A 22,826-nucleotide genomic window follows, 5' to 3' on the forward strand; every position below is an offset into this window, starting at 1 on the left:
GGAGATCCACACCCAGAGACTGAGAGTAGCTGATGTAGCAGGAAGAGGCTTCCCTGCTCATTCTGGGCACAGCTGAGAGCCCCGGGCAGAGGGAGCAAGAGTGGGAGAGGTGAGAGACAAAGTCCCAGTGAAGGGAGAGCAGCAGTCACTGCACTGCGGGCCTGTTGAGTCTTGAGTAAGCACACCAGGCATCTGGGACAACAGTGGGGGTGCTGGCTGAGGCCATCAGCAGGGAGGTAAGCCCCTGCGGCCCTGACACTGTCCTCTCAGCAGAGACATACCAGCTCCCCACCCCGGGGTGGCATGCGTTGGGTGGCCTGCCTGCAAGTAGTCCCTGCTCAGTGACACCCTCACTTTCCCTTGGCCTTTGCATCTTACCTCAGCTACTAATGTGCTGTGTGACCTGGGGCAAGTTGCTTCCCCTCTCTGGACCTCAGTGTCCTCCTCTGTAATACAAAGGGGTTTAACTGCCTCAACAATTTTTCCCTTGGGATCCTGAGATGGGCATCCAGGGCGGGAGTGGGCAGCTGGAAAACGCGCACAGCGTTGTGTGTGCACACACTTCCAACCCCCAGGAGTGTATTTTTAAAGGGGGTTTTCTGAACCGTAAGAATCCTGGGCTTATTCCAAAACTTATATGCGTGGACCCCTTTCCTCCAAGGCAGAACCAGCCTGTGGTTGGTGGGGAATCCCAGGGCGATCTGTACACTCACCTGGGTCCAGGTCTGAGGGTGAAGATATCGGGGAGAACTGGAAAAGCAAACACAGAGAAGAACAAGGTTGAGTAGGCAGAGTCAGCTGGGCACCTCCTGCACGGAGCTTTGTCATTCTTGAGGCACAGGGGCACTGGGCGCTTCTAGGGGGTCAGCTGAGGTGGGGTGGGGAGACCGGGGGCCTATGTTAAGAAAGTCCACGCCTTCCTGCACTGGCTGAGCGTGGGAAACACTGGCCTTTCTCCTCGGTGCTGACTTGTGACTTGGCACTTACAAGTCCCCGTGGGACAGCACCGCTGCCCGGGGAGAAACCGTGGGGTCGGTTGGTCAGTTACGGTGACTGCCGCGCACTGACAGCATCGCCTCAGCTGCCTCGTGGTGCATCGCTGCACTCGATCTTTGAACAACCCTAAGAGGACACATGCGTTGGTCTGTTTATAAATGGGAAAGTTGAGGCTCAGGGGTTACACCCATCTGATAGGATTAGGGTTCATGCTCAGGGCTTGCTTCCAGCAACAGCTCTTTGGAGCTGGGAATGCGCAGGTGCTCCCAACTCTCCAGCGGCTTCTCATTGCTCTTAGAAAAGTGCAATTCTCTGCCGTGCCTCTAAACTTCTGTCCATCCCCTTCCCTCGCCCTGACCCTAATCAATCTCCCTTTGTATTACAGAGGAGGACACTGAGGTCCAGAGAGGGGAAGCAACTTGCCCCAGGTCACACAGCTAGGTTCAAAATGCCCCTAGCCAAGCTCCCACTTGCTGCTCTTTGCCCAGAAGCGCACCCCCATGACCACTGCTGGGCCTCAGCAGTGCTTGTCATCTCTCAAGGAGGCCTCCTGGATGCCCCCTATAGGCGAGATACCCTCCCCCCATTGTCTTGTCACTGTCCCCTCCTTCCCCCACCCCCATTCACCTCCTCCACGATCCACATTACAGCTTGTCCTTTGGAACTTGCTTATTTGCATGTTTTCTGTCCCACACCACTCAGCCCTCCAGACAGGCGGACCTCGCCTGCTTTGTCCCTGATGTTTTACCCTCTATGCAAGCATGGAGCTTGGTTCTCCAGGCACCCCTCAGGAAGGGTTTGGCGAATCAATAAATAATAACAGGTTTTTTTTCTTTAATGCTGAATTTACCAGAAAAAGAAAGTTTCACTCTTTAATAGCTTTAATATTTTCACTCATTTAAGTCAAAGGCAAACTAACGCCCTAGGCCCAAACCCATCACTTATGTTTTTCAATAGAGTTTTATTGGAACACATCCCGCCCATTTACTGATTCATTGTACAGGGTCGCTTTGAGTGGCCATGGCAGAGGAGGTGTAACAGAGACAGTGTGGCCCTAAGTCCCTTGATGACAGGGCTGCCTTCAGAGAACTGTGTCACTGGACAATTTCACCTTGGTGTGAACATCTTTGAGTGTGATGAGATGATCCAGGCTTCTACACCCCTAGTGAGGTAGAGCCGACCGCGCCCAGCATCCTGTATGGAGTCCATCACCCACCAAGGACATCCATAGGGCACGCGTGACTGCATGTCCTACCTGGCTCTTTACAGAAGTACTCACCTCTGATGGAGAGAACAAGAGTCCTATCACTGGGCATGGTCCCTTGGGGAGCTTGGCAGCCAGAAAGCTCGGCAGCTGAGGACAATGCAAAGCATCTTCCCAGCATCCACATCCACCTAGGCACCGGCAGACTCACTTCCTCTGTCCTCCCCAGAAGTTTCACCCAGGCCTCTTTATACCCATCTTGAGAACTACAGGGATGATAGATCAGGAAAGAAAGGCCGCCACCTCACACCATGTATGGATGGCGAATACCAACAGCAGGATTTTTGACAAAAATCCTTACCCCAAATCTGTTTGTGAGGATCATGCCAGACCCAAGCTGTGGGCATCACACAAAATGACCAGCCTCAACTCTCCATGGTGCCATTACTGGGACAACTGGGATGCTTGAACACGGCGGGAGTGTTACTGCATCAACAATGGACTTCCCGAGAGTGCTATGTTGCTAAGGCTCAGCAGGAAATCGCCCTTATTCTGAGGAAAAGCCTGGCACAAAGGTGAGGATGACATGTGCCCCTTCATTGTGTATGATTTAGCCAACCAGCCCACGATGAGATGCACCAACCAGATTCATGCATGAGAGAGCGAGAGAGACCACAAACATGGCAAAATATTCATTGCTGCATCTATCTGGCTGCAGAATATTCAGTGTGTTATTCCTCGCATTTTTCTGCTTGACGCATTATAAAATAACAGAATCTCAAAAGTGGAAGAAAACCAAACAAAAAGAAAATAAAGTTTCCTGGGGTGGGGGTGTCCTTTAGGTCCCGCTGGCCCTCAGGGAGCCTAAAAGAACTACCCAGCCTAGGCTGACTATCAGGGTGTCCAGGGCTGAGCAAGCCACTTGTCATTTGGACTGTGGCTGTTCCGTGGCCTCATGAGACGCCCCCAGCCCTGCTTCTGCAGGAAGTGAGACGGGGTGCGTGTTTTGTTTGAGGGTGGGCATGTGGGGAGTGGGGAGCCTGGCTAGGAAGGGCTGGTTCAGGGCTCAGAGGTGTTCCTGGGCTGAGGCGCTTGGATAAGGAGCACGTGAAGTGCATCCATCTGGGCTGGGATGCTGGGGAGGCTCCACAGAGGGGCATGTGAGAGCCCCAGGACAAATGTCACCCCAGTCTCCCTCCTGCAATCTTATCCTCATCACAGCCTGTCAGATCAGCTCTGCTTTGTCTTCATTTGCTCCAAGGAGCTTGTCAGACTGGCAGGGATTGACCCTCCCTACGTTTCTGCCCAGCCCTGAGGAGAAACCTGAATTCTCCTATTGGCTGAACGCACGGGCCAGGCCTGGCCACCACCAGGCATGAGAAGTGGTCAGTACAGGAGGGAGGACTTCGGGGAACCTCCTCAGGCCCCAACTCAGAACACAGGCTACCGGGAAGCTCTCCTGGGCCGGAGAGCCAACTCTCAGGGCTGCCAACCCGAAGGACCGCCGGGTGCTGTGCTGCTCACGACCAGCAGGTGGCAGACGTGCCCTTCCTAGAATCTCAAACTTGGAAGAAAACCAAACCAAAAGAAAACAAAGTTTCCTGGCGTGGGGGTGTCCTTCAGGCCCCGCTAGCTCTCGGGGAGCCTAAAAGAACTGCCCAGCCTAGGCTGAATATCAGGGTGTCCAGGGCTGAACAAGCCAACTTATTTCCTTAATCACTTGGGCCACCCCAGAGACAGGCAGCGTCCGCTGTGGGCTGGATGTCTGGGGGACTCTAGGGGAGAGGCCAGGTAATCGTTGGCCTTTTATGCCAACCTGTACCCTAAAACTAACCTGGATGATGGCAGGGATCAGGTGGGAAAGATGAATGCAATATTTTGCCTCATTTCATCCCATTATTCCATTCAGTTTTTTCACAGAAACAGGGAAATGACAGAAGAACTCTTTCTTCCTGGCACTTGCCAATCCTAAAAGGAAGATAGATGCAAATGAAGGCAGAGGAGGAGAGAACTCAGACCTCTGCTCACATTCGTAAGAACTGCAGAGTGCCAGGGACTGCACTCAAGGATTTGTATGTATTTCACCTTATTTATTGCAAATAATACTTGATAATTGAGGTGCTATAAGGATGTCCTACTTTGAGGTGAGAACACAGGTTTGCAGAGATTAAGTTGCCCCAAGAAACTCAGCTTGTAAATGCTGGGGTCAGCCCACGATGGAGGTGCCTTTCCCCAGAGCCCTTGCCCTGGAGCCATTGCTGCCCGGGACCAGGGGTTGGGGTTCACGAGTGTTGTTCTGAAAGGGCAGGCAAGAAGGGAACAGAAGAGCTGCCTCACCCCACAGAAGGCAGGGATGGAGCCAGATGTAGAGGCCAGCGCTCCTGTCCTTAGGAAGTTCTATGAAAGACCTGTCCGGGCCAGCCCAGGCAGGAGCCAAAGTAGGCCCCTGGGCCTCAGAGGCTATGGGGGAGGGAAAGGACAAAAGTCAGCTGGCGCCTCGGCCAGTCCTCTGTGGCAAACACATCTCAACAAACATCTCCGCCCAGATCAAAAGGCAGGCAGGCCGCTGCCCACATGCTCGACCTCCAGCATTCCTGGTTTCAACTGGGTCAAAATCACACTATGGTCTCAAGGGCCCCAGTTCCTCCTACAGGGCTGGAAATGGCTGCTTCTCACACATGGGACGAGCAGGAGATTCAGACACCCCTTTGCATCCAGCTGTTGGACCCCTTCTCCACACTCAGGGTATCTCAGGGGTCCGTGGCTCAGGAATCTGGCCATCCCCTCTATTGCCATCCCCCAATGATGTTAAGCTCCCCCTGCACCGCCCCCCCCCCCCCGCCCCAGGCACCAGGGAGAGGGTCTCAAGGTCTGGTGTTTTCTAGGCTGAGGTTGGCAAGTAGGGAAAGCAAGGAGGCACAGAGACAGGATCCTGTGTCCCTGAGAATTACTGATTGCCAGTGTCATCTCCTTGGGGGTGGAGGGCACTGAGGTCCAATCTAAGGTGTCCCGTCTTCAATCGAATGATTATTTCAACTCAAGTTCTTCCTTCTCCTTTCAGAATTCTAAACATTTTGGTAAACAAAAAAACAGAGGCTAAAAGTCTAAGTTGTTGATTTCCAGGAACTAACTGACAGAAGATTCAAGAAGGACTAGGGAGCAGTGGAGGAAGGCCAGACTAGCCCTGTCCTTTAGGGGCCAGACACCTGGTTTAGAATGAAAGTCTCCGAAAAACCTTTTGCCTGGTAGGTAGATGCGGACTCCCCTCCCAGCCACCGCTTCCTCCACCCTTCCTGCATGTTCCACCATAAGTGGTGGTAGACCAGATGTTCCCCACCACCAGGGAAGGATTGCGTTCCACCCAAGGGTATCTGGGGAGGAGGGAGCTCTCCTCAGGGCCAGTGAGGCTCCAACTGCTGGGCTGGAAGATGAGCCAGGGATAAGAGAGCTCAGCTCAGCAGGGCCAGTTCCTGGGCAGAGAGTGCAAGGTCAGGCTAAAGAGTGGAGGTGACACTGGACAGGGCTGGAAGTGTTCCCATCGCCAGCCCCACGGCTGACTTTGGTGCTCCTCCCACTCTAACTCCAGCTGCAAATATAAGCTGAGTCATGAGATCCTCACGTGTGCAAAGCAACTCAGTTCTTTTTTCTTTAAATTGTGGTGAAAGATATACAACATCAGGGTTTTCCATTCAGCAGGGTTAATTATATTTACGACGTGTGTAACCATCGCCATTGTCTATACCCAAATCTTTTAACCATCCTCAACATAAACTCAGATTAAACAATGATTTCCCCTTTCCTCACTTCCTCCTCATCCTCCCAGCCCTGAGCCAGCTCTATTCTACTCCCTGTCTATGAATCTACCTCTGCTAGAATCTCCTAGAGTGGACTCAAGATGTTTTGCTCACCGTGACTGGATTTATTTCACTTTGTAAATTATTACTATATGTCACAATCCTATCCCTTTTATGGCTGAATCACATCCCACTGCTTAGTCTATGGTGCTTCGTAGTGGTTGATGGGCACTTGGGAGTTTTGACTAAGGCTGCTATGGACATGGGGGTATGAGCGTCCGTGCCAGTTGTTGATTTTGGGGGCATCTTCCTAGAAGTAGAATTTGCTGGGTCCAATGCGTTTCTATGTCCAGGAAGTCGAGGAACGACCGTGCTGGTTTCCACAGCAGCTGCCGCATTTCACACCCAGCAGCCTTGCACAAGAGTCCCAGTTCGCCACATCCTCACCATCACTTGTTATTTTCCATTTCTTGAAATTCTACGCATCCTACTGGGTGTGAAGCCATGCCATTCCGCCCTTTTAATCACAAGGCTCTAGCCTCTCTTGTTTTGTTTTCAGTACACAAGCATGGGGCTATCCCAGGTCTGGTGGGGTCATTCTGACTTGGTTCTAATCTGAAACCCCAGGCAAAGAGGGAAGGTCCTAATGGGGAAACTTGGAGCCAAAGGAGAAAGATCTCATCAGTGATCCCTATAGGTGGGTTTCCTTCTGGGGAGCCTGAGTGAAGCTAGGAGGCCTGGTTAGAGGAGCTGGCCTGGATCCTTCATGCACAGGGGAGGGAGCTGAGGTCCAGTGGTGTTACATGGATCCTATAAGGACATGAACTGATCAGAGTGTTTTTAAGTGGTACCAAGTGACTCTGGCTCAGCCATACCTTGGCCACACCTCTCTTAGGCATGGAGCTCCCAGCCAAGGAGACTCATGTGCCCATCTTTGCTCCTGTGCAAGCTGTTGAATCATGCTGTGCCTCAGTTTCCCCAATTGCAAAAGTCAGAATACTCTTACCCAACTTGATTAAGGGATTTGGCTGCTCAGGGGGAACACAGCATTTGCCAAGGATTACTCTACCTGGTGAGAAATATCAGTACAAATGGGTCATCCGAGGAACTTGGTGCAGGGAGGGCTGAAGGTTGGGATGTGAGACTATCTGGGATAAAGAGACTTGATAAAAACTAACCCTCATTTCTGGAGATAATAATACACATGCAAGGCCATTGAAAAAATAAATGAACAAATAAAACAGGACAGCGATGCATCTAGGCACTAAGATGAGCGGGATGGACCCCCACATTAGCCTTCTGGACTAATTGGCCTCAGGGAGCAACTCCGGTATTCAGAAAAGTCACTTCCCGTGGATGGAAACCAATGTTTTCCAAGGTGTGGGGCGTGTGGGTCATGACCCATTGGTGGCGCCCAAGCTGATTGTTGCCTGGCTGGGTGACACCACCAAAACACAGTGTGAGAAAGTCACCCCTTCTCAGTGGACTGTCCACCCTTCTAGGCCTAGCAAGAACACACTCATGGTGCTCAGTGTCTTTCCTCATCTCCCCTTCTGCTCTCCCCTCCTAGCAGGGAGAAGGCAGACTGTGGTCTTTTTAGTGTGACACAGTAATAGCTGAGATTTCAGTGACATCCCTTTATTTTCTCTGATTTTTCCATGGACGGTTGTGCTAGTTTCCCTTAAAAATAAGCCTATGTAGCTAGAAAAGGTGGGTCTCTTTAACAAAGGTATTAAGAAAGGAGCTGACTTTGGCAAACTTTCTAAAGATGGATTCATGAATTCACAGATTCATTCATGACTTTGGTTTTAAAAACACGGACAGCATTGCTAGCTCTCTAGCAAGACTGTCCTTCTAGTTTGGAAAGAAACCCTGCAGGGGCTGCTGGAGGAGCCACAGGGTAGGAGTTACTTCCCCTCCTGCAGGAGGCTGGCATCTGAGGCCGTGGCCCCTCTGACACCCCCCCCCCACCTCTGCCCACCAGCCAAGTGGAACAGCCTCGTTTATTCAGGGAGCACCTGGCATGGCGATCTATACACACCATGGTGGCCACAGGCATGGCCCCAGGGGAGGAGACCTGGGTTCAAAGCCCCGCGCTGCTTAAGCTCCTGGGGCAGATTCTGTGGCTTCTCGAGAGCTTGGTTTGTAAGCTTCTTCTGTGTGAGTTCTCTAGGGCTTTGTCACATGAGGGTGACAGGGTCCTGACCTACAAGGTGGTGGGGATGCCCTGGTAAGAGAGCAGATGCGCCTGACATGGTAAGGAGGTCAAGACTCAGTAAACTCAGGAACTGCCTCCTGCTGGGATGGTTCCGCTCTTGCCATGAGTTTTCTTTTTCTGCAAATCATGGAGTGATTGAGGAGCCTCCCTCAGCACAAACTCTTCCTGGAACTTAGTTGTCGGGTCACAGACACGTCACAGCAACCCTCTCTCCACCCCACCCCCATTTCTCCTGGGATCTTTGCCAAGTCCTAAGCCAGGAAGGCTTGTTATATTAATTATGAAGAAAGAGCATGTTTTATTTAAAATCCCGGCTGCCAAATAGGCTGCCATGTTATTTCTCTGTGACAGCAGAATTGCTTTTGCATTTAGGGAACCCTGATGAATTTAAAATATAAATATATCTGTGCCTGTGCACACACGACTCCCTGCAACCTGATTTCCCTAAATGCCACTGTACACTGCCAATGCTAATGAGCTGGACTTGCCCTTAGACTTGCCTTCATCTTTCTTTTCTTCCTTCCTTCCTTTTTTTTTTTTTTATTGCTAGAAAGTTGTAGGGAAAGGCAGGCCCTCTCTTTTCCTTAAGACATGGTGTGGATTACAGCAGAAGAGAGGGGTGTTTCTCCCACCCCAAAGGAGACTTGGACATTCTGGAATATGGAAGCTTTAGAAAGAGTGGCTGGTAGCTTGCTGTCAAAGACCTTCTTGGTCCTGGAGCCCATGCAGCTTGGATGCTCCGGTTATCTTCTGCTAAGCCCACTTGTTCGACTGCCCCAGTACTTCACCATCCATGGTGTTTCTGAACAATAACCAATCTCTCCTCTCTTCCTGCCTCTCTCTGTAGCTTTCTCACTCCAAGGTAGAGCCAGAGAGGCATATACATTAGTCAAACAGAAAGGGTGTGGACAATAGAAATGCGTGGGGACTGTGGATCTGGGAGGCTGTTTCTTTTTTTGAATTTTATTTTATATACATTTTACATCATTCTGCATTTTTGTACAATGCATGCTTTCTCCTCTCAAGTGTAGTCCCCATAAAATTTCCACCACCAATTCACCTGTCACCATCACCAGAGTCCCTTGTGCTCTTCCCTCCCCAGTTTTGATCCTTCTCCCTACGCCCCCCTGGAGAATGTCTCTAATTTATAGTTGCCTGTTGATTTTATTTTTTAATTTATTATACTTATTTCCCCCCACCCTCCAGATTCCTTATTTTGTTCCCCTATATTCCTGAGAGGCTAATTCTCTCCCAAAATTGGAAGCAGTAGATCGTCTCCTTGCTGTCCTGAAAGAGCAACAGCTTGGTGTTACCAAAACGCCTGGTTGTCAAGAAAAACTAGAGACTTGTATTTTTACATGAAGAGTTCTGATTTTCAAATGTCACCAAGCAATTACAAGGAAATTAAAGTACTCTTCAGGCTAAGCGTCCACCTGCCAAATAAAACTTAGGCTGTGAACAGAATGAAATCCGCACTGCCAATTGCAACCTCTGGTCTATGCAAACAGGCTGGCTGCTCTTACCTGGGAAAATTCTAAGATCTTGGGTTGAAAAAGTCCAGAAATGGGAGCAAACAAGCATTTTAATTGTGAGGTCCCTTGTTGGGGAGAGGGAGGGTGTTGTCTTCTCTCCTCTCTGTAATGAGCAGAAGTTGGCCAGGCCAGACAAGCCTTCTCCTCTAGCTCCTGACCCTGCAAGAGGTCTAAACCACCTTAACGACCACAGCAAGAAGTGACACTAAGCCCTGGGGGTGGCGTGCACCCTTACACATGGAGTGGGTCCCTGGACTAGTAGGAATACCTATGGACCTGCGTCTCAATCCTGCTGCGAAGGTCGTTTAACATGCCTTGGCTTGGTTCTCATCCATAAAATGGGGATAACCATCAGGACTGAGCTGAAGGCACTATGAATGATTCTCTGGAATTCACAGCCATATTACCTAACCTACACCTCTTGGGAGAGAGGGTATCTGAATGACTATGTTGAAAATAAGCCCAAAGAGACGCCATCATCAGGTCCCCTCAACCCTCTGTGACCTGAACTCATGGGAATGCGTCGAGCATCTTCCCAATGAGCAGTCATCACAGGCCCTGTGCCTGCTTCTCTCAAAAGTTTCGGAGACACATGAAGTCCATTACACGCCACTCAGCAGACAGACAGGCAGATAGCATGCCCCTGTCCCTACAGGAGGGAAAGACCAGGCTCCTGAAGCTCTGGGGACCAAAGAAATCTCATCCTTAGCTAGGACCCAAGGCAAGAAACCTCAGTTGGACATATAGACCCCAGCTGGTAGGCTAGAGCACAGCTCTGCCACTTCCCAACTGTATAGCTGGAGGCCAAGTGTCCAAACTCCCTCTCTATAAAAAAATGGGAACAAAGACATAAGTATCTACTTCTTAGAGTCCTTCCAGCAATGAACTTCTCAATCCATCCATCAAAATCTCAGAGCCTGGCACACACGATTACTCATTAAATGGTAAGTGTTGGTTATTATTTTTAGCTTTGTGGGGCAGAAGAGACTGCCCAGCCCATCTGGCTATGTGGCTCCTTCTCCCCACCAATGATGCCCCAAACTCTCCAAAGCATCTGAACAAGTTGGCCACTTTCCCCTGGATGTCTGTGTGCTGGCCTGTGGAACACGAGCGAGCCGCCTTCCCAACCACCTGTCTAGTCCACATCTGGGGTAAGAAAACATTCCAAAGCTCTGAATCCTCTCTTTGGAATTGACTAAGCTCATTGCCTAAAGGCTAATTCTTATAGTTTCTCTTTTATCCATTATTGACTTATGATTTCATTGCTAACCCAAAAAATTCACTGGGGGTTGCAAAGAAGGGATTTGGGGGGACCATTATCTTTTGGTGAGGATCCTCAAACAGACTGCATCATTTCTCCTAGCCCATCAGGTTTAGGATCTCATTCTCCCTATGCTGGAACTTTCTCCAGGTCCTTATGGGCTCTGATTATTCCCACACCTTTCTCTAGGCTCTTCTGGGTCTTGGCCCCAGACATCAGATGAGCAGCCAGATGAAGTAGGGGGCTGGCTTACAATTTGTAACTGCAGCCACTCCACACATACACAAGTCAACTTTGGAAAAGAAAACTCTTTCAGAGCAAGTTGCTTAGCAGCTTAATACAGGGCTCAGGTAAGAATTGGAGCACAGCTTACGAAAGGATGGAGAATAGCTTACAGCTCTGTTGTTTTTAAAATAGAAAATCTGGAATTTAATCTGCTTCCTGCAGGATAAGCTCTATGGAGTAAAATGGGAAATGAAATGCAAAGGTATTTAATAAGATAAAGAGGTTACGGCTGTAATTTCTGTTTCCATCCCCTGTTTATTTTCTTACCCCTCCCGCCAACAAAGGGGCGCATTCTCTGATTTTGTAGAGAAGTTGAAAATATAAGGGGAGGGCCTACCCCTGTGGCACAGCGGGTTGAGTGCAGCGTTGTGAAGCAGTCTGCAGCCTCTGCAGCACAAGTTCAATCCCCGGCCAGTCGGGGAGCTGCCCACGTGGCGCAGCAGACCTCTCCTGTCTCGCCCGCTGCTCCCCTCAACAGTGTATTTCAGTAGATCTGCCTGTTCTGTTCCCCACTCTGTCTCTGAATCCTTTCACCCTCCCGCGCCTCTGGCCTGTACCCCAGCTTTTGTATAAATAAAAAATAAATCTTTTTTTTTTTTTAAAGAAAATTATAAAGGGAGAAGAGCTAACATGTACAGAAAGCCATGCGCATTGCCTCATTGCAAATCTGTGACCTCCCCCAAATCCGAACTACAGTCACCTGGCTTGCCCTGGAGGACAGACTCAGAGCGATTATGTTGCTTGCCCAGAGCGCCTAGCCCAACTGCAGCAGAGCTGAGACTCAAGCCCTGCTCCACAGCCAGTCCTCATGCCTGTAAACGATGTCCAGTGGGAAACCCCGGGAGGCTTTATTGTCATGGGAAACCCTCTCTCGGGTACAGGTGAGATCCAGCGAACACGCACAATGAACACGCATAGTCCCGAAGGGCACACAGCAGGAGCCAGCACCCCCAAACTCATCTCTCCTGATAGGACCCCTCGATGGCACTTCCCTTTCCCACTCAGCACGACTACCCTGGCCTCCTGCTCACCTCCCCTCCACCAAGATCACGATGGGAAAAGAGAAAAAGTGCCACCCACAAGCTTCTCTTGACTTGCACCCACCTTAGTAAATGTGTTGCCGGTAGGAGTCTCCCTAAGGGCAAATCTCAGTGTTTCTTTCCCGAGTGGGTAAGTGGGCCTGTGGGTCAGCATGTGCCAGGAGTGACTGGTCGATTTCAGTGGCTCCGCCAAGGGGTCTCGGAGGCCTGTGCTGATCACAACCCACACGCTTGCCTCGGCAGATTTCCTAGTCCCACTGCCCTTCGATGGGGACTACCGTGGGAAGCCCGCTCCGGGAGGGCAGAGGGTACAGCCCGTTGCCTATTTTCATGGCCGTGGCTGCTCAGCAGCACCCGTGTTCAGGCCTGCATCAGCGAGATTCCTCGTTTCTCCTTTCTCAGCTGCTTTGGTCCTAATAACCTCAGCATCTCGCAAGTACAGATATTTGGAAAGAACACTTACCCCAAAGGCTGCCTTTCCTGCCAGAACCATTATCAGCAGAACATGGAGATCGGACCTCTGGGCCCGCATGTTTGCAGTTGAGGGACTCTTGTTTTCCTCTAACTGCAATATCTTTCCTTGTCTGTGCCTTTAGGGGGGAGCGCTACAAGTCTCCAAGGATTCAGGAACAAATGAAGAGGATGCAAATTATTAACTAGGCATCAAATACTGTTTAATGTTTAATGTTTTGCAAACCAACTATCTTGATTAAACAAATGATAACTTTGGGGCTGGGCTAATGCATGGGGTGGTTTCTTTTCTAGGGAGAAGATCGTCAAAGAAAGTTTCTGAGATCAAGACGCCCCTCCCCCCTTCCCCCCCGCCAGCTCCTGGGTGCACTTGGGGTACTGCTGGACCTTCAACGCAGAAGACCTGATGGTTAACTAGCATCCCAGAGGCAGGGAGAAAGTCCCAGAGCAGGTGAGGCTTCTGTCACATGCCTCTGCTATTGCTGATTCGGACAGAATGCTAATAGGAGTTCTGATTCATCAAATCTCAAACAGAATTAAGGCATGGATGGGCCCCTGATAACATCACGTTTTACATTCATGAAAGATAAATTAAAGGATGCAAAACTGCTATTGACAAACATTGATTCTGGATCCTTTGAAGTATTGCCCTTGGTTGCTTGTTGGCTTCAAAAGTTTTCCTTTAAATCTCATTACATAAGGTTTTTACTTTTTAATTATTTTTTTCCCTTTCATTGGAGTCTCTCTTTGATCAAGGGGGAAATAATACCCATGATGTTCATATTTGGGGCCAATTATTTCCTATTTACTTTGTTTCCTATTTACTGTTACTTATTTAGCAACATTGGGAGCAGGTAGGCTATAGAAAGCAACTGTTATCTATGAACCTGGATTCTTGTGGACACATTTGATCTTGAATAGACATCCTCTCCAGTACCTGGGGACACCTGACTGCCCACAGTGACCGAAGCAAGGCCCAGGAGTCCTCCAGCCTAAGCCCTTAGCCCCAGTTCTGCAACCCTGCTGTTGACTGAGGGGCGAGCTCAACAGAGCCCCTGCTCACCCCTCTTCAATCCCTATCTGGCAACAACATGCTCAGTGCCTTTTTCCACCTTCAGAAGCCAGGTTGCTTGCTAAGTAGGGTCCCCTTGGTACCAGCCCAGGAGAGGCCAAATTCTATGCCTCAGCCAGCAGATGGGCCTTGAAAGGTAAGCCAAGGCCAGCCATTTTATTCCCTAAATACCTCCCACTACATCTCTTTCACTCCACTCAACTGGCCTCCACCCTATTTTAGGCAGCCATCCACATACCCCCAGTCACCACCCCACTGTTCCTTGCAACAGACAGATTCTCGTCCCTTCTACTGGAAAGTTTGTCTCTAAGGTTACCTGATCCTTTCTTCCCCTAATCCTTACTCCAGCCCTCACCCTGTCCTTAACTGTAATCTGAATCCTTTTTCAGTGAGTTCATTTAGTTAACTCACCTGATTAATGCCTCTTTCAGGTCTCAGCCCAAACAGCGCTTCTGGAAACCCTGCCTGTGTCTCCCTAGCAGGGATCCAGGTTGCCACTGCCTGCCTGCTTCGCAGCCTCCTTCATAGCTGACTCTCACGCTAGGTGGTTTGGCTCACCACTGAATTCCTGGCCTCAGTGCCTGACACTCACCTGGCCCGTGCCAGGTGCTGGAAAGGACATTGTGAATGAATGAATGACAAATAAATCACCACTTTATGAAAGTGATGGTTAGATGCTTTATAACCCGGGCGCCTTAGATAGCATCGCCAACTCAATATGAGAAGCAAAATAGATGTGAAGACGTAAAGGATTTGTGAAATTTTGAACACACTCCAAGTTCTTCATGAACACTGCAAATATTCCATTCATCAAATATTCACCGCGCTCAGCCTTGAGCCAGGCTTTGGGGCTGGGGACTCGAACTTTGCTCTTAAGGTGCTCGTTCTGGCTGAGGGGAACAATGAAAAAGTAAATGAGTGATTTTTAGTGCATGATAAGTGTGAAAAAGAATGAAAGAAGGTGATAGCATAGAAGCCCTGCAGTTGGGGGTTTCCATGGTGATTGTGGGGACAGCGGCCCGGCTGGTTGTGGGTGTGGAAGGAGGACCCTGGAGATGGTCATCTGCTCCAGAGCCGGCCTGAGAAGCACCCGGCGGGATTCAGGTTGCTGCTTCCCGGTTTCAGAGTCGCAGGCTTCACAGCATCTGTCTGCACAGACACCAAAGGGTAGAAATGGAAAATCTCAGGCAGGTGAAATCACTCTATCGCCCCTCAAGTGACGTAGGCATTTCTTTCCGCCCCTGGCCTGGCGTGATCTAGTGACCTGCTGACTTTGTGGAGAGCTTCCCAGAAAACAAGCCTGAAGCTCTTCTTCCTATGTCAACAGGAAGTGACCCTGGGAGTTTGCTGTTCCTCTTTTTCATCCGGATTCATTTTCCTGACATGGAATCTTCCCTTTATTTCAGCCAAAAGTGATCCGGCGACCAGGTACGTGTGATAACCAATGGCCTCCCACATGTCATCTTATTTCTCTGGTTTTGTTGTCACGATGATGTGAAATTGAATAAATGTGCACAGGCAGCCCTAAAGGAGGGAATTCTCTAAAAGGTACTTAATCCTTTTAATTTGGGAGGACAGAAGAGCAGTGTATCCTGTAGTGAGTCTTACCTGGGGAGTTGGAACAAATATACCTGGAATCTCTGTTTTTTAAATCCTACAAAATGCCCTTGGCCCTCATCGGGGTGGGGGTTGGGCTTCTATCCCATCGGTCCATTCTCTCCTTGTTCTGATGGGCATTTTTTCAGGTGTCGGGCCACCTGCTGATGGGGAGGGCAGTTACCTACCTTGAGAGCGTTGGGGGCCAGGGGGTTGGTGAGTCAGGTCCTTCAACCCACCTTTGATGTCCTGGGCTACAGGGAACCAGCCTGTCTCAAGTTCATTTGCATCCCTCATGGGACAGCAGCCTCCCCACTGCCAGGCCTTCCCCATGGGAGGCAGCCCAGAGGAAGGCTTAAGAACAGCTTCCTGCACTGCAGCAGGCCTTGGGGAGCCAGCTCTGCTGTGTGACTATGGGCCAGACACAGACTCTCTCTAAGCCTCGGTTTCCTCATCTGTAAAATAGGGATAAAATAGTTCCCACTTCACGGCATGACTCGAAGGTACGAGAGCTAAAAAAGCATAAAGGAAGATGTTTAGTGCAGAGGCTGTGTCGAGTAGAACTTTGTAAAACACACCGACTTTTATATCAGCGAAATCTTTTTATGGGATCGTGTGTGCTGAGCTCCCAGAACCAAAGAGATGACAGTGTTCTGCTTTCACTGGGTCTAGACTCTGACCCAGGGAAGGAATGACCTCCTTCTTGGAGGGAACTCTTACCTTGTGCATTCTCTCCAGGACAGGGGTCAGCAAACAGAGAACAGATATTTTCTTTCTTCTCTTATCATCCAATTTCTGTTGTGAATTCTCAATCCAGCTTTTGTAAACCAAAGCAGCCACAGGTAATACTGATGCCAATGGGCATGGCTCTATTCCAACACAACCATACTGATGACAAGCAGTCCCTTCTCTACTGCTCACTGCCCTAGGAAAAAGTAAAGCAGAAGCAGCCAAAGCATGAGGGGCCAGGGAGACAAGGGGGGCATATTGGGAGGATAGGTGCAACACTGCACCCTCAAGGTATTTACCCAGAGATTGTGCCCCCCAGACTCATCAGAACATTTTTGTGTGACAGAGAGATTAATATCATCCATCACTCATCCACAAGTATTTATTGAGCACCTACTATACGCCAGTGTAGTAGCTGGGTTGCAATGCCTTTACAACAAAGTTTCATCCCATGGAAAGTTCTGGAGCTGGGGTGCCTTGAGCTTAGGGTGCTGGGTCTTTGTGCTGGGATTATGATATCAGTCACTGGATATGGGCTACCCTTCTGGAAGGGGTGTGAGTTTGGACAACTCTGGGTAAAAATGTAATTCTCAGCGAATTCAGTTGAGAACCTTCAGCAGCCAAACCCCCTCCACTGAGAGGAAATGCCTCATTTGTGAAGCGGGGATCTGGTGGCATATTGATCCACTCCAATGATTAATTGGAAATCCACTCCACCTGCCTTGGCTCAAATATCCCATCCAGGAAACCTGAATGACTCGGCCATGCTTTGCACGAACATCTATTCTTGGTCGAATCACAGATGACAGGACACAATCATGGCCAGACCAATCCAGGTTCACCGAGCAGATGATGACAGATGTTTAGTGGAGGTAATCAATATCTAGGAGAAAACCAGAAAGCATTTATGGAAACCATAAACTACACTGTTATGAAGCTGAGCTACATATTTACAGCTAAGCTTCCTGTTGGCCAAAGGAAAAAGAAAATCCTGTTTGCCATGATCTTCATTATTTTTAAGTCATGTTACAGGGAAAACTAAGTTTCTTCCTTTTCTGGAGTTGATTCCAGATCAGTTTTGATGTTTAAAAAACTTGTAATCTGAGGAGCACAGGTTGGAGTTGGATGAACAGGAAGGGGACCTTCTGACACAATGGCCACCAAAGTTCCCTGGGATGCCCCCCCCCTCCAATGTGGCCAGACAAGAGCCTGTCTAGCTGGCTGAGTCAAGAATCTGGATAAACCCCCTTGTTCTCAGGAGCAGGGAGTGTCTCCAACACAGAGTAGGTGCTCTAGAAACCCAGGTAGAGGCCAATTTTCTAGAGCACGTACTGATTCTCTCCATCTCAGAAAATGGCACCAATACACACGTGGTCTCAAGGTAGAAACCTGGAAGTCATTCTTGGTGTCTCCCTCCCCCACTCCTGCCAGAACCCCAAATCATTGGCATGCTTCTCCCTCCAGAATGCATCTCAAATCCCTCCAGCACCTTCTGTCTCCACAGTTCCCATCCTAGTCCAAGCCTACAACACTTCCTGTCTTGTCTCCTCTAATAGCCTCTCAGCACTCTGCCTGTTTTTACTCCTGTTAAATCTATTTCCACGATCTAGAGAAATTCATTGTATAAAAACTTTATTAGATTGTTTCACACTCCCACTTAAAACATCAATGACTTCCTTTTGCATTTAGAAAACAACCCCCAGTTCTTACAGAGACCCCATTCAGCCTGACCTCCACTTGCTTCCTCAGCCTCTTCATACACCCTTCCTGGGCACAGTGTCCCAGAAAGATCAGAACCTTGTCTGTCATGTTCACTGATATGCCCTATCCCTTCGCTGGAGACTGGAGTATACTGTGGAAAATAGTTTTTGAATGGAGGGAGGGAGAGACAGTGGGCAGCCATGTTTGCTCAGCTACCAGAAGCTCCCTCTTGACAAAGGTTCACAAGAAAACCATGGCCTCCCAAATCAGTAAATGAACCCCTCTAGTAAATGAACCCCTGGTCTTTGGTCATTGGTGCTTCTGGCTCCTGTGATCTACCAGGTTTGGAAAGATGTAAGAGCCATCAGTGCAGCACCGCTGTGTAAGCACCAAGAACAACATAGCCCAATGTGAACCAAGCACCTTAGGTCTTCACAAGATGACTGATCTACCCACTTGTAGTTCTTTCCTTTCTTTAATCTTTCAGTGGGGCTTCAAGCTTACCTCTCGCATTTTAAATTTCCTCTGGTCAGTGGTTGTCTGTGGCAGTGTATTTTTCCCCAGTCTCTCCCATTCCATCCATCAGTCCTACAAAAACACATATCTGCCCTTTGGGGCTCCAGCCTCCCAAAGAGCTATTACCTGGGCTGTGTGATGCTTCTTGTTCTAGGTGCATCCTTGATTTATTTAACATTTTTTGAATAAAATTCTGCATCTGTTTTGCATGTTGGAAAGTCCTGCACCCTTTCCTTCAATGTAACAGAAAACCTGAAAGAAAGGAGGGATCTTGAGATTTGGGTATCCCTTTCTGTCTAGACTTGTCGGCTTTCTGAATAGAGTGCGCTGTGATATTTCAAAAGTCTTTTTTTTTTTTTTTTTTTTTTTTGGTGGGGAGGGCAGGCCTCTGAGCTGTGTCTGGCACTGACATCTTTCCTAAGTACATTTGCTTGCTGACTCTGCAGTGTGGTTGTGGCAAGAACCTGAGCCGGCAAAGACAGATACTTGCTGTGTGACTTCAGGCAAGTTGCTTAACTTCTCTGAACCTGCCTTAAGTTTTCTGTGGGTTAAATGAGACAATATATGTGAAAATGCCTGGCCCTTAGTAAACACTCAATTTGTTTTTAAAAAATATTACCTTTCTCCCTCTTCTATTCCATTTCTTCCATAATTGTTGTGGAAATTATAGCTCTTTCTCCAAATTGGCATGCTAATCATCGAAGCAAGTTTTTATAAAAGGAGTTAGACAAGAATGAAAATAACAACATACACGCAGCTCTGTGCTTTGTCTCCCTACATCTTGCACTCTCTCTCTTGTTTTAGGACACTTCATTGGGTGCTGGGCACTGTGGTATCCTAAGATGCATCATAGATTTCTGTTCTTTCCAGAGAAGTTTACAAAGGTAAGTTTGCAAATATCTATGAAACCAGGTCATTGCGGAGACCACATGTGAACAATGAAGGATGCATGAGAATTGGAGGAAGCTACAAGGGGAGAGTGATAGGTGCAAAATGATTTCCATTTGTCACTGCAGGGTAACTCTCAGCTAACGCTCATACCTAACAAACCACATGCTCCAACCTCAAGTCATTCTGTAAAACCAAGGACATACCAGTGCCATATTTATTACTAAGATGCATTTATTGTGTGTCCAGCAGGGGGCGTGGTCCTGTGGATGAAAGGATACAATATGGCCATAGTCTCCCCTAGACTCTCCCAACCCACCTGCAGAAGCAGCCCTTTCTTCTCTAGGACTCAGTTTCCTCGTTTGGGACATGAGCGCAATGTTAGCAAGTACCACAGGACTGTTCCCACAATTAAATGGGTTACGATGTGTAAATCCATATCCCCCCACATAGTGAGAGCATCTGTTTGGGGATTCACCCTCTGGAAGGGGATCCACCCTCGGGAGGGGCTTCCAAGCACTACCTAATCTGTGCCCAGTCCCAGTGAAATATCACAAGAGATGTTAAAAACTAAATTTTGTTGGTGAAATGGCGGTGGTCAAAGAGCGATGTTGAACGGGCTCCTGGCGCCTGGCATAAGCAGAGGAAGAGTCTGGATGCGGCGGCCGGCACCTTCAGACAGGAATTCCAGGTCCAGACCGCCTTTGGTCTCACCTCTGCTGGGTCCAGAAGGCCTGCTGCCTCTGCCACTGGACTGCGAAGGCATAGTGACCCTCCCTGCAAAGTGGTGTCAGAGTGGGGACTCCGAGGGACCCACACGTGGCAATTTAAGCCCCTCTGTCCCCGTGGCCAACTACTTTTATTGTAATGCCTCCAGGGAGCAGGTGAGAGGGGAACTGTGCAACCCCCGGCTTCCTCTATTATTCCCCCAGCCCGGCAGCTGTCGAGTGGACAAATTGGCTTCGGTCAGTTACCAGCACAGAAAGTGTGGAGAACAGCTCCCGCCACATAGCGTAGACCTCAAACAGGAGGCCAGTCAGAACCCAGGACATGATGCGAGAAGGCGAGCACTCCATCGCCAGGGAGAGACAGCCAGTCACAGGACTGGAGAAAAGGAAGTCGGGACCTGGATGTGTTCTCCAGACCCGGGGTCTAGTTCTAGCTCCCTCTCCTGCCAGCTTCCCAGAGCCTCACTCTAAAATGTGACCTGACTGAGTTTGCCCCTGGGGCCGTGAGGGATGAGGACAGGCGAGGGCCGGCCCTGGTCCTGCCCCTGCTGCCCGGAATGACAGAATCGATTTGTGTGTGGTGGCCCAGCCTTGCCCCCGCAGCCGCCTCTGTGTTTGTGCAGTTAGCGCCTATCAGCTGGCCTGGAGACAGGTGATTCTATCTTGAACAGGCCTCTCCCTCCAGAGTTCATTTTCTCCTCTGACCTGAGGAGGTCTGCCAGCTTCTTCTCTCCTGCCAGGCCAAGCTCAAGTCCATTGTGGTTTCCTTCCTGCAAAGGACACAGGCGAGCATGTTGGTCTGCGTGAACACCCCCAAATACCTGCCATTCCTGTCCTCTGGGACACCCTCACCACCACCTGTGATCCAGGCCTTTGACATCCCCACCTAGACCTTCACAGCAGCCCCAGCTTCTCAGCCCTGCCCACAAACACAGCCTAACTCATGACAGATGAGCCCTTTCTGAAAGCCTCTCTGGTTGTGTCATCTGTGGGCGTAGAGTCACCGCGGTGCCTCGTTGCCTGCAGGACAAAGTCCAGACTGATTAGCGTGACTGGAGGCCCTGGTGAGGTGGGCCCTGTTCCTCCTCTTCCCGTCGACTTTGTTCCCAACCATCATCCTCACTTCCCTGACAGACATCCTACACCTCCACCCCAAGCCCCGGCCCCAAGCCTGTCTGACGCCTGCCCTTCCAGTCTTTTCCTACCACTGCTGCTTGGAGAACTCCACCTTTTTAAAAATTGAGCTCCAGAGTCCTCCAGGCAAAGCTTTCTTCCCCTAGAAATTGGACTCTGCTTTCTCCCTTAAGGTGTCCTGTGGATCTTGCCTGTTTCTGGCTCCCAGATGCTGGCATGTCACTCAAGAGACATGCTTTGGGACCAAGTCTGTCATTCTTTCATCTTCAGATTTCTAGCAATGGCACACAGTAGGTACTTAATAATTGCTGTCTGAATGTTCAGGACGTGATTGCATCACATTAGGGACAAGTAAGTAACAGGGATGTCAGACATGGGGAAAAGAAGAAGAGGTTTGGAGACAAGCAGCAGCCCCCTCTGGTCATAACAGGTGCCAGATCCAGTGTGAGTGTATTCAGAGGCTTCCCTTGACGTCCATCCTTGTTGCTGAGCACAGGGAGTAGCCGCAGTCGCCACTCTTTCAGAAACAGCTTCCTTTCCCTGCCACTGCTCATGGTCCCTCCCACTCGGGCTCCAGCTGATCCCTCCCACTGGGACTCCATCTTGAGGGCCAGTGTAAACACCCAGAAACAGTGGGGCTGGGCTGTTGGGGTCTGGATCTCCGGGCCTCAGTTTTCTAGCCCAATGATCTGGGGCTGGTTGGTGATTCCATTAGTTGTGCCCAACAAGGCCAGTCATTTGATAAAATCAGATAAAATGCAGAGCCTTGTAGTAAGTACTCAGTAAACACAGCTATCATTTTCCTGGCAGCCTAAAAGCAAGACGTGACAAGTATCAATAGGTGCATACATCGTGGGAGAAAATTAATGAACTTTATACAACACCCTGATGGGTCTTTCACGAGGCCAGCATTCTTCACTGGGCTCCTCAGCTTGATTATTATATCCAAGAAACACACAGTGTATATCTGAATGATATTCTTGGAACAAATCACATATTTTCTTAGTCAAGCTCTTTTTGTAGTTGGATGTGGAACTCTGTGGTCACATGGAGGCCACTCGACCCTGGGGGTTCCAGTCTCTGGGTCTGTCTAGGTAGAGATTCTTCCAGCCGTTTCTCATGAAACCAGCCTCTGAGATGTTCTTCACAGGGAGATCTTTAAAACATTTGCAGTCTGGAGATGGTACTAGTCCCACAGGTAGACACAATTGCATGAAGAGCTATCAGAATTTTCCCAGTTTTTAAGAAATCACTGATTCACCAAGTTACTCAATTTTTCATTTTATGCACAAGAGCTGGCGGACGGAAGCTGCCTCATACTGGCTCACGAGAGCCGATGTTACGCATCTCTTCCCAGCGCTACATTCAGTAAAAATCAAGCTGATCACTTGAAATCTGCCATGTGGGAATATTTATATGAATATTTAACTGCTCCCTGGAGGGCCAGCTGTTAAACATTCACCAGCATACCACTAAGCCAGTGGTGTCACCGGCCAAGGAGAAGGCCCACCTACTCCAGGAACCGTGCCCCTCCGGCCCAGGTTTGCGCACAGGAACCTAGGCAGGGCGCTAGTAATCCCAGGACCAGACCAAATCAGCCAATCCCAAGATGGCGATGCGGTGGTGTGTGCAAAAAGAGGTGTGTGCAAAGGAGCCGAGTG

General features: G+C 49.4%; 1 protein-coding gene across 1 annotated transcript in view; it reads right to left on the reverse strand.

The window, feature by feature from the left end:
- HABP2 (hyaluronan binding protein 2) overlaps positions 1–12,862 on the reverse strand; it is a gene marked incomplete at both ends in the record, with an annotated part of 30,852 nt that extends 17,990 nt beyond the window's left edge. The window contains 2 exons of the mRNA XM_084244553.1: positions 714–750; positions 12,794–12,862. Coding sequence (XP_084100679.1) covers positions 714–750; positions 12,794–12,862 — 106 coding nt within the window. The remainder of the gene's footprint in view (positions 1–713; positions 751–12,793) is intronic.
- Positions 12,863–22,826: the final 9,964 nt, after the last annotated feature.

This window comes from Talpa europaea (assembly GCF_964194135.1).
Source record: "Talpa europaea genome assembly, chromosome: 10".
Lineage (NCBI taxonomy): Eukaryota > Metazoa > Chordata > Mammalia > Eulipotyphla > Talpidae > Talpa > Talpa europaea.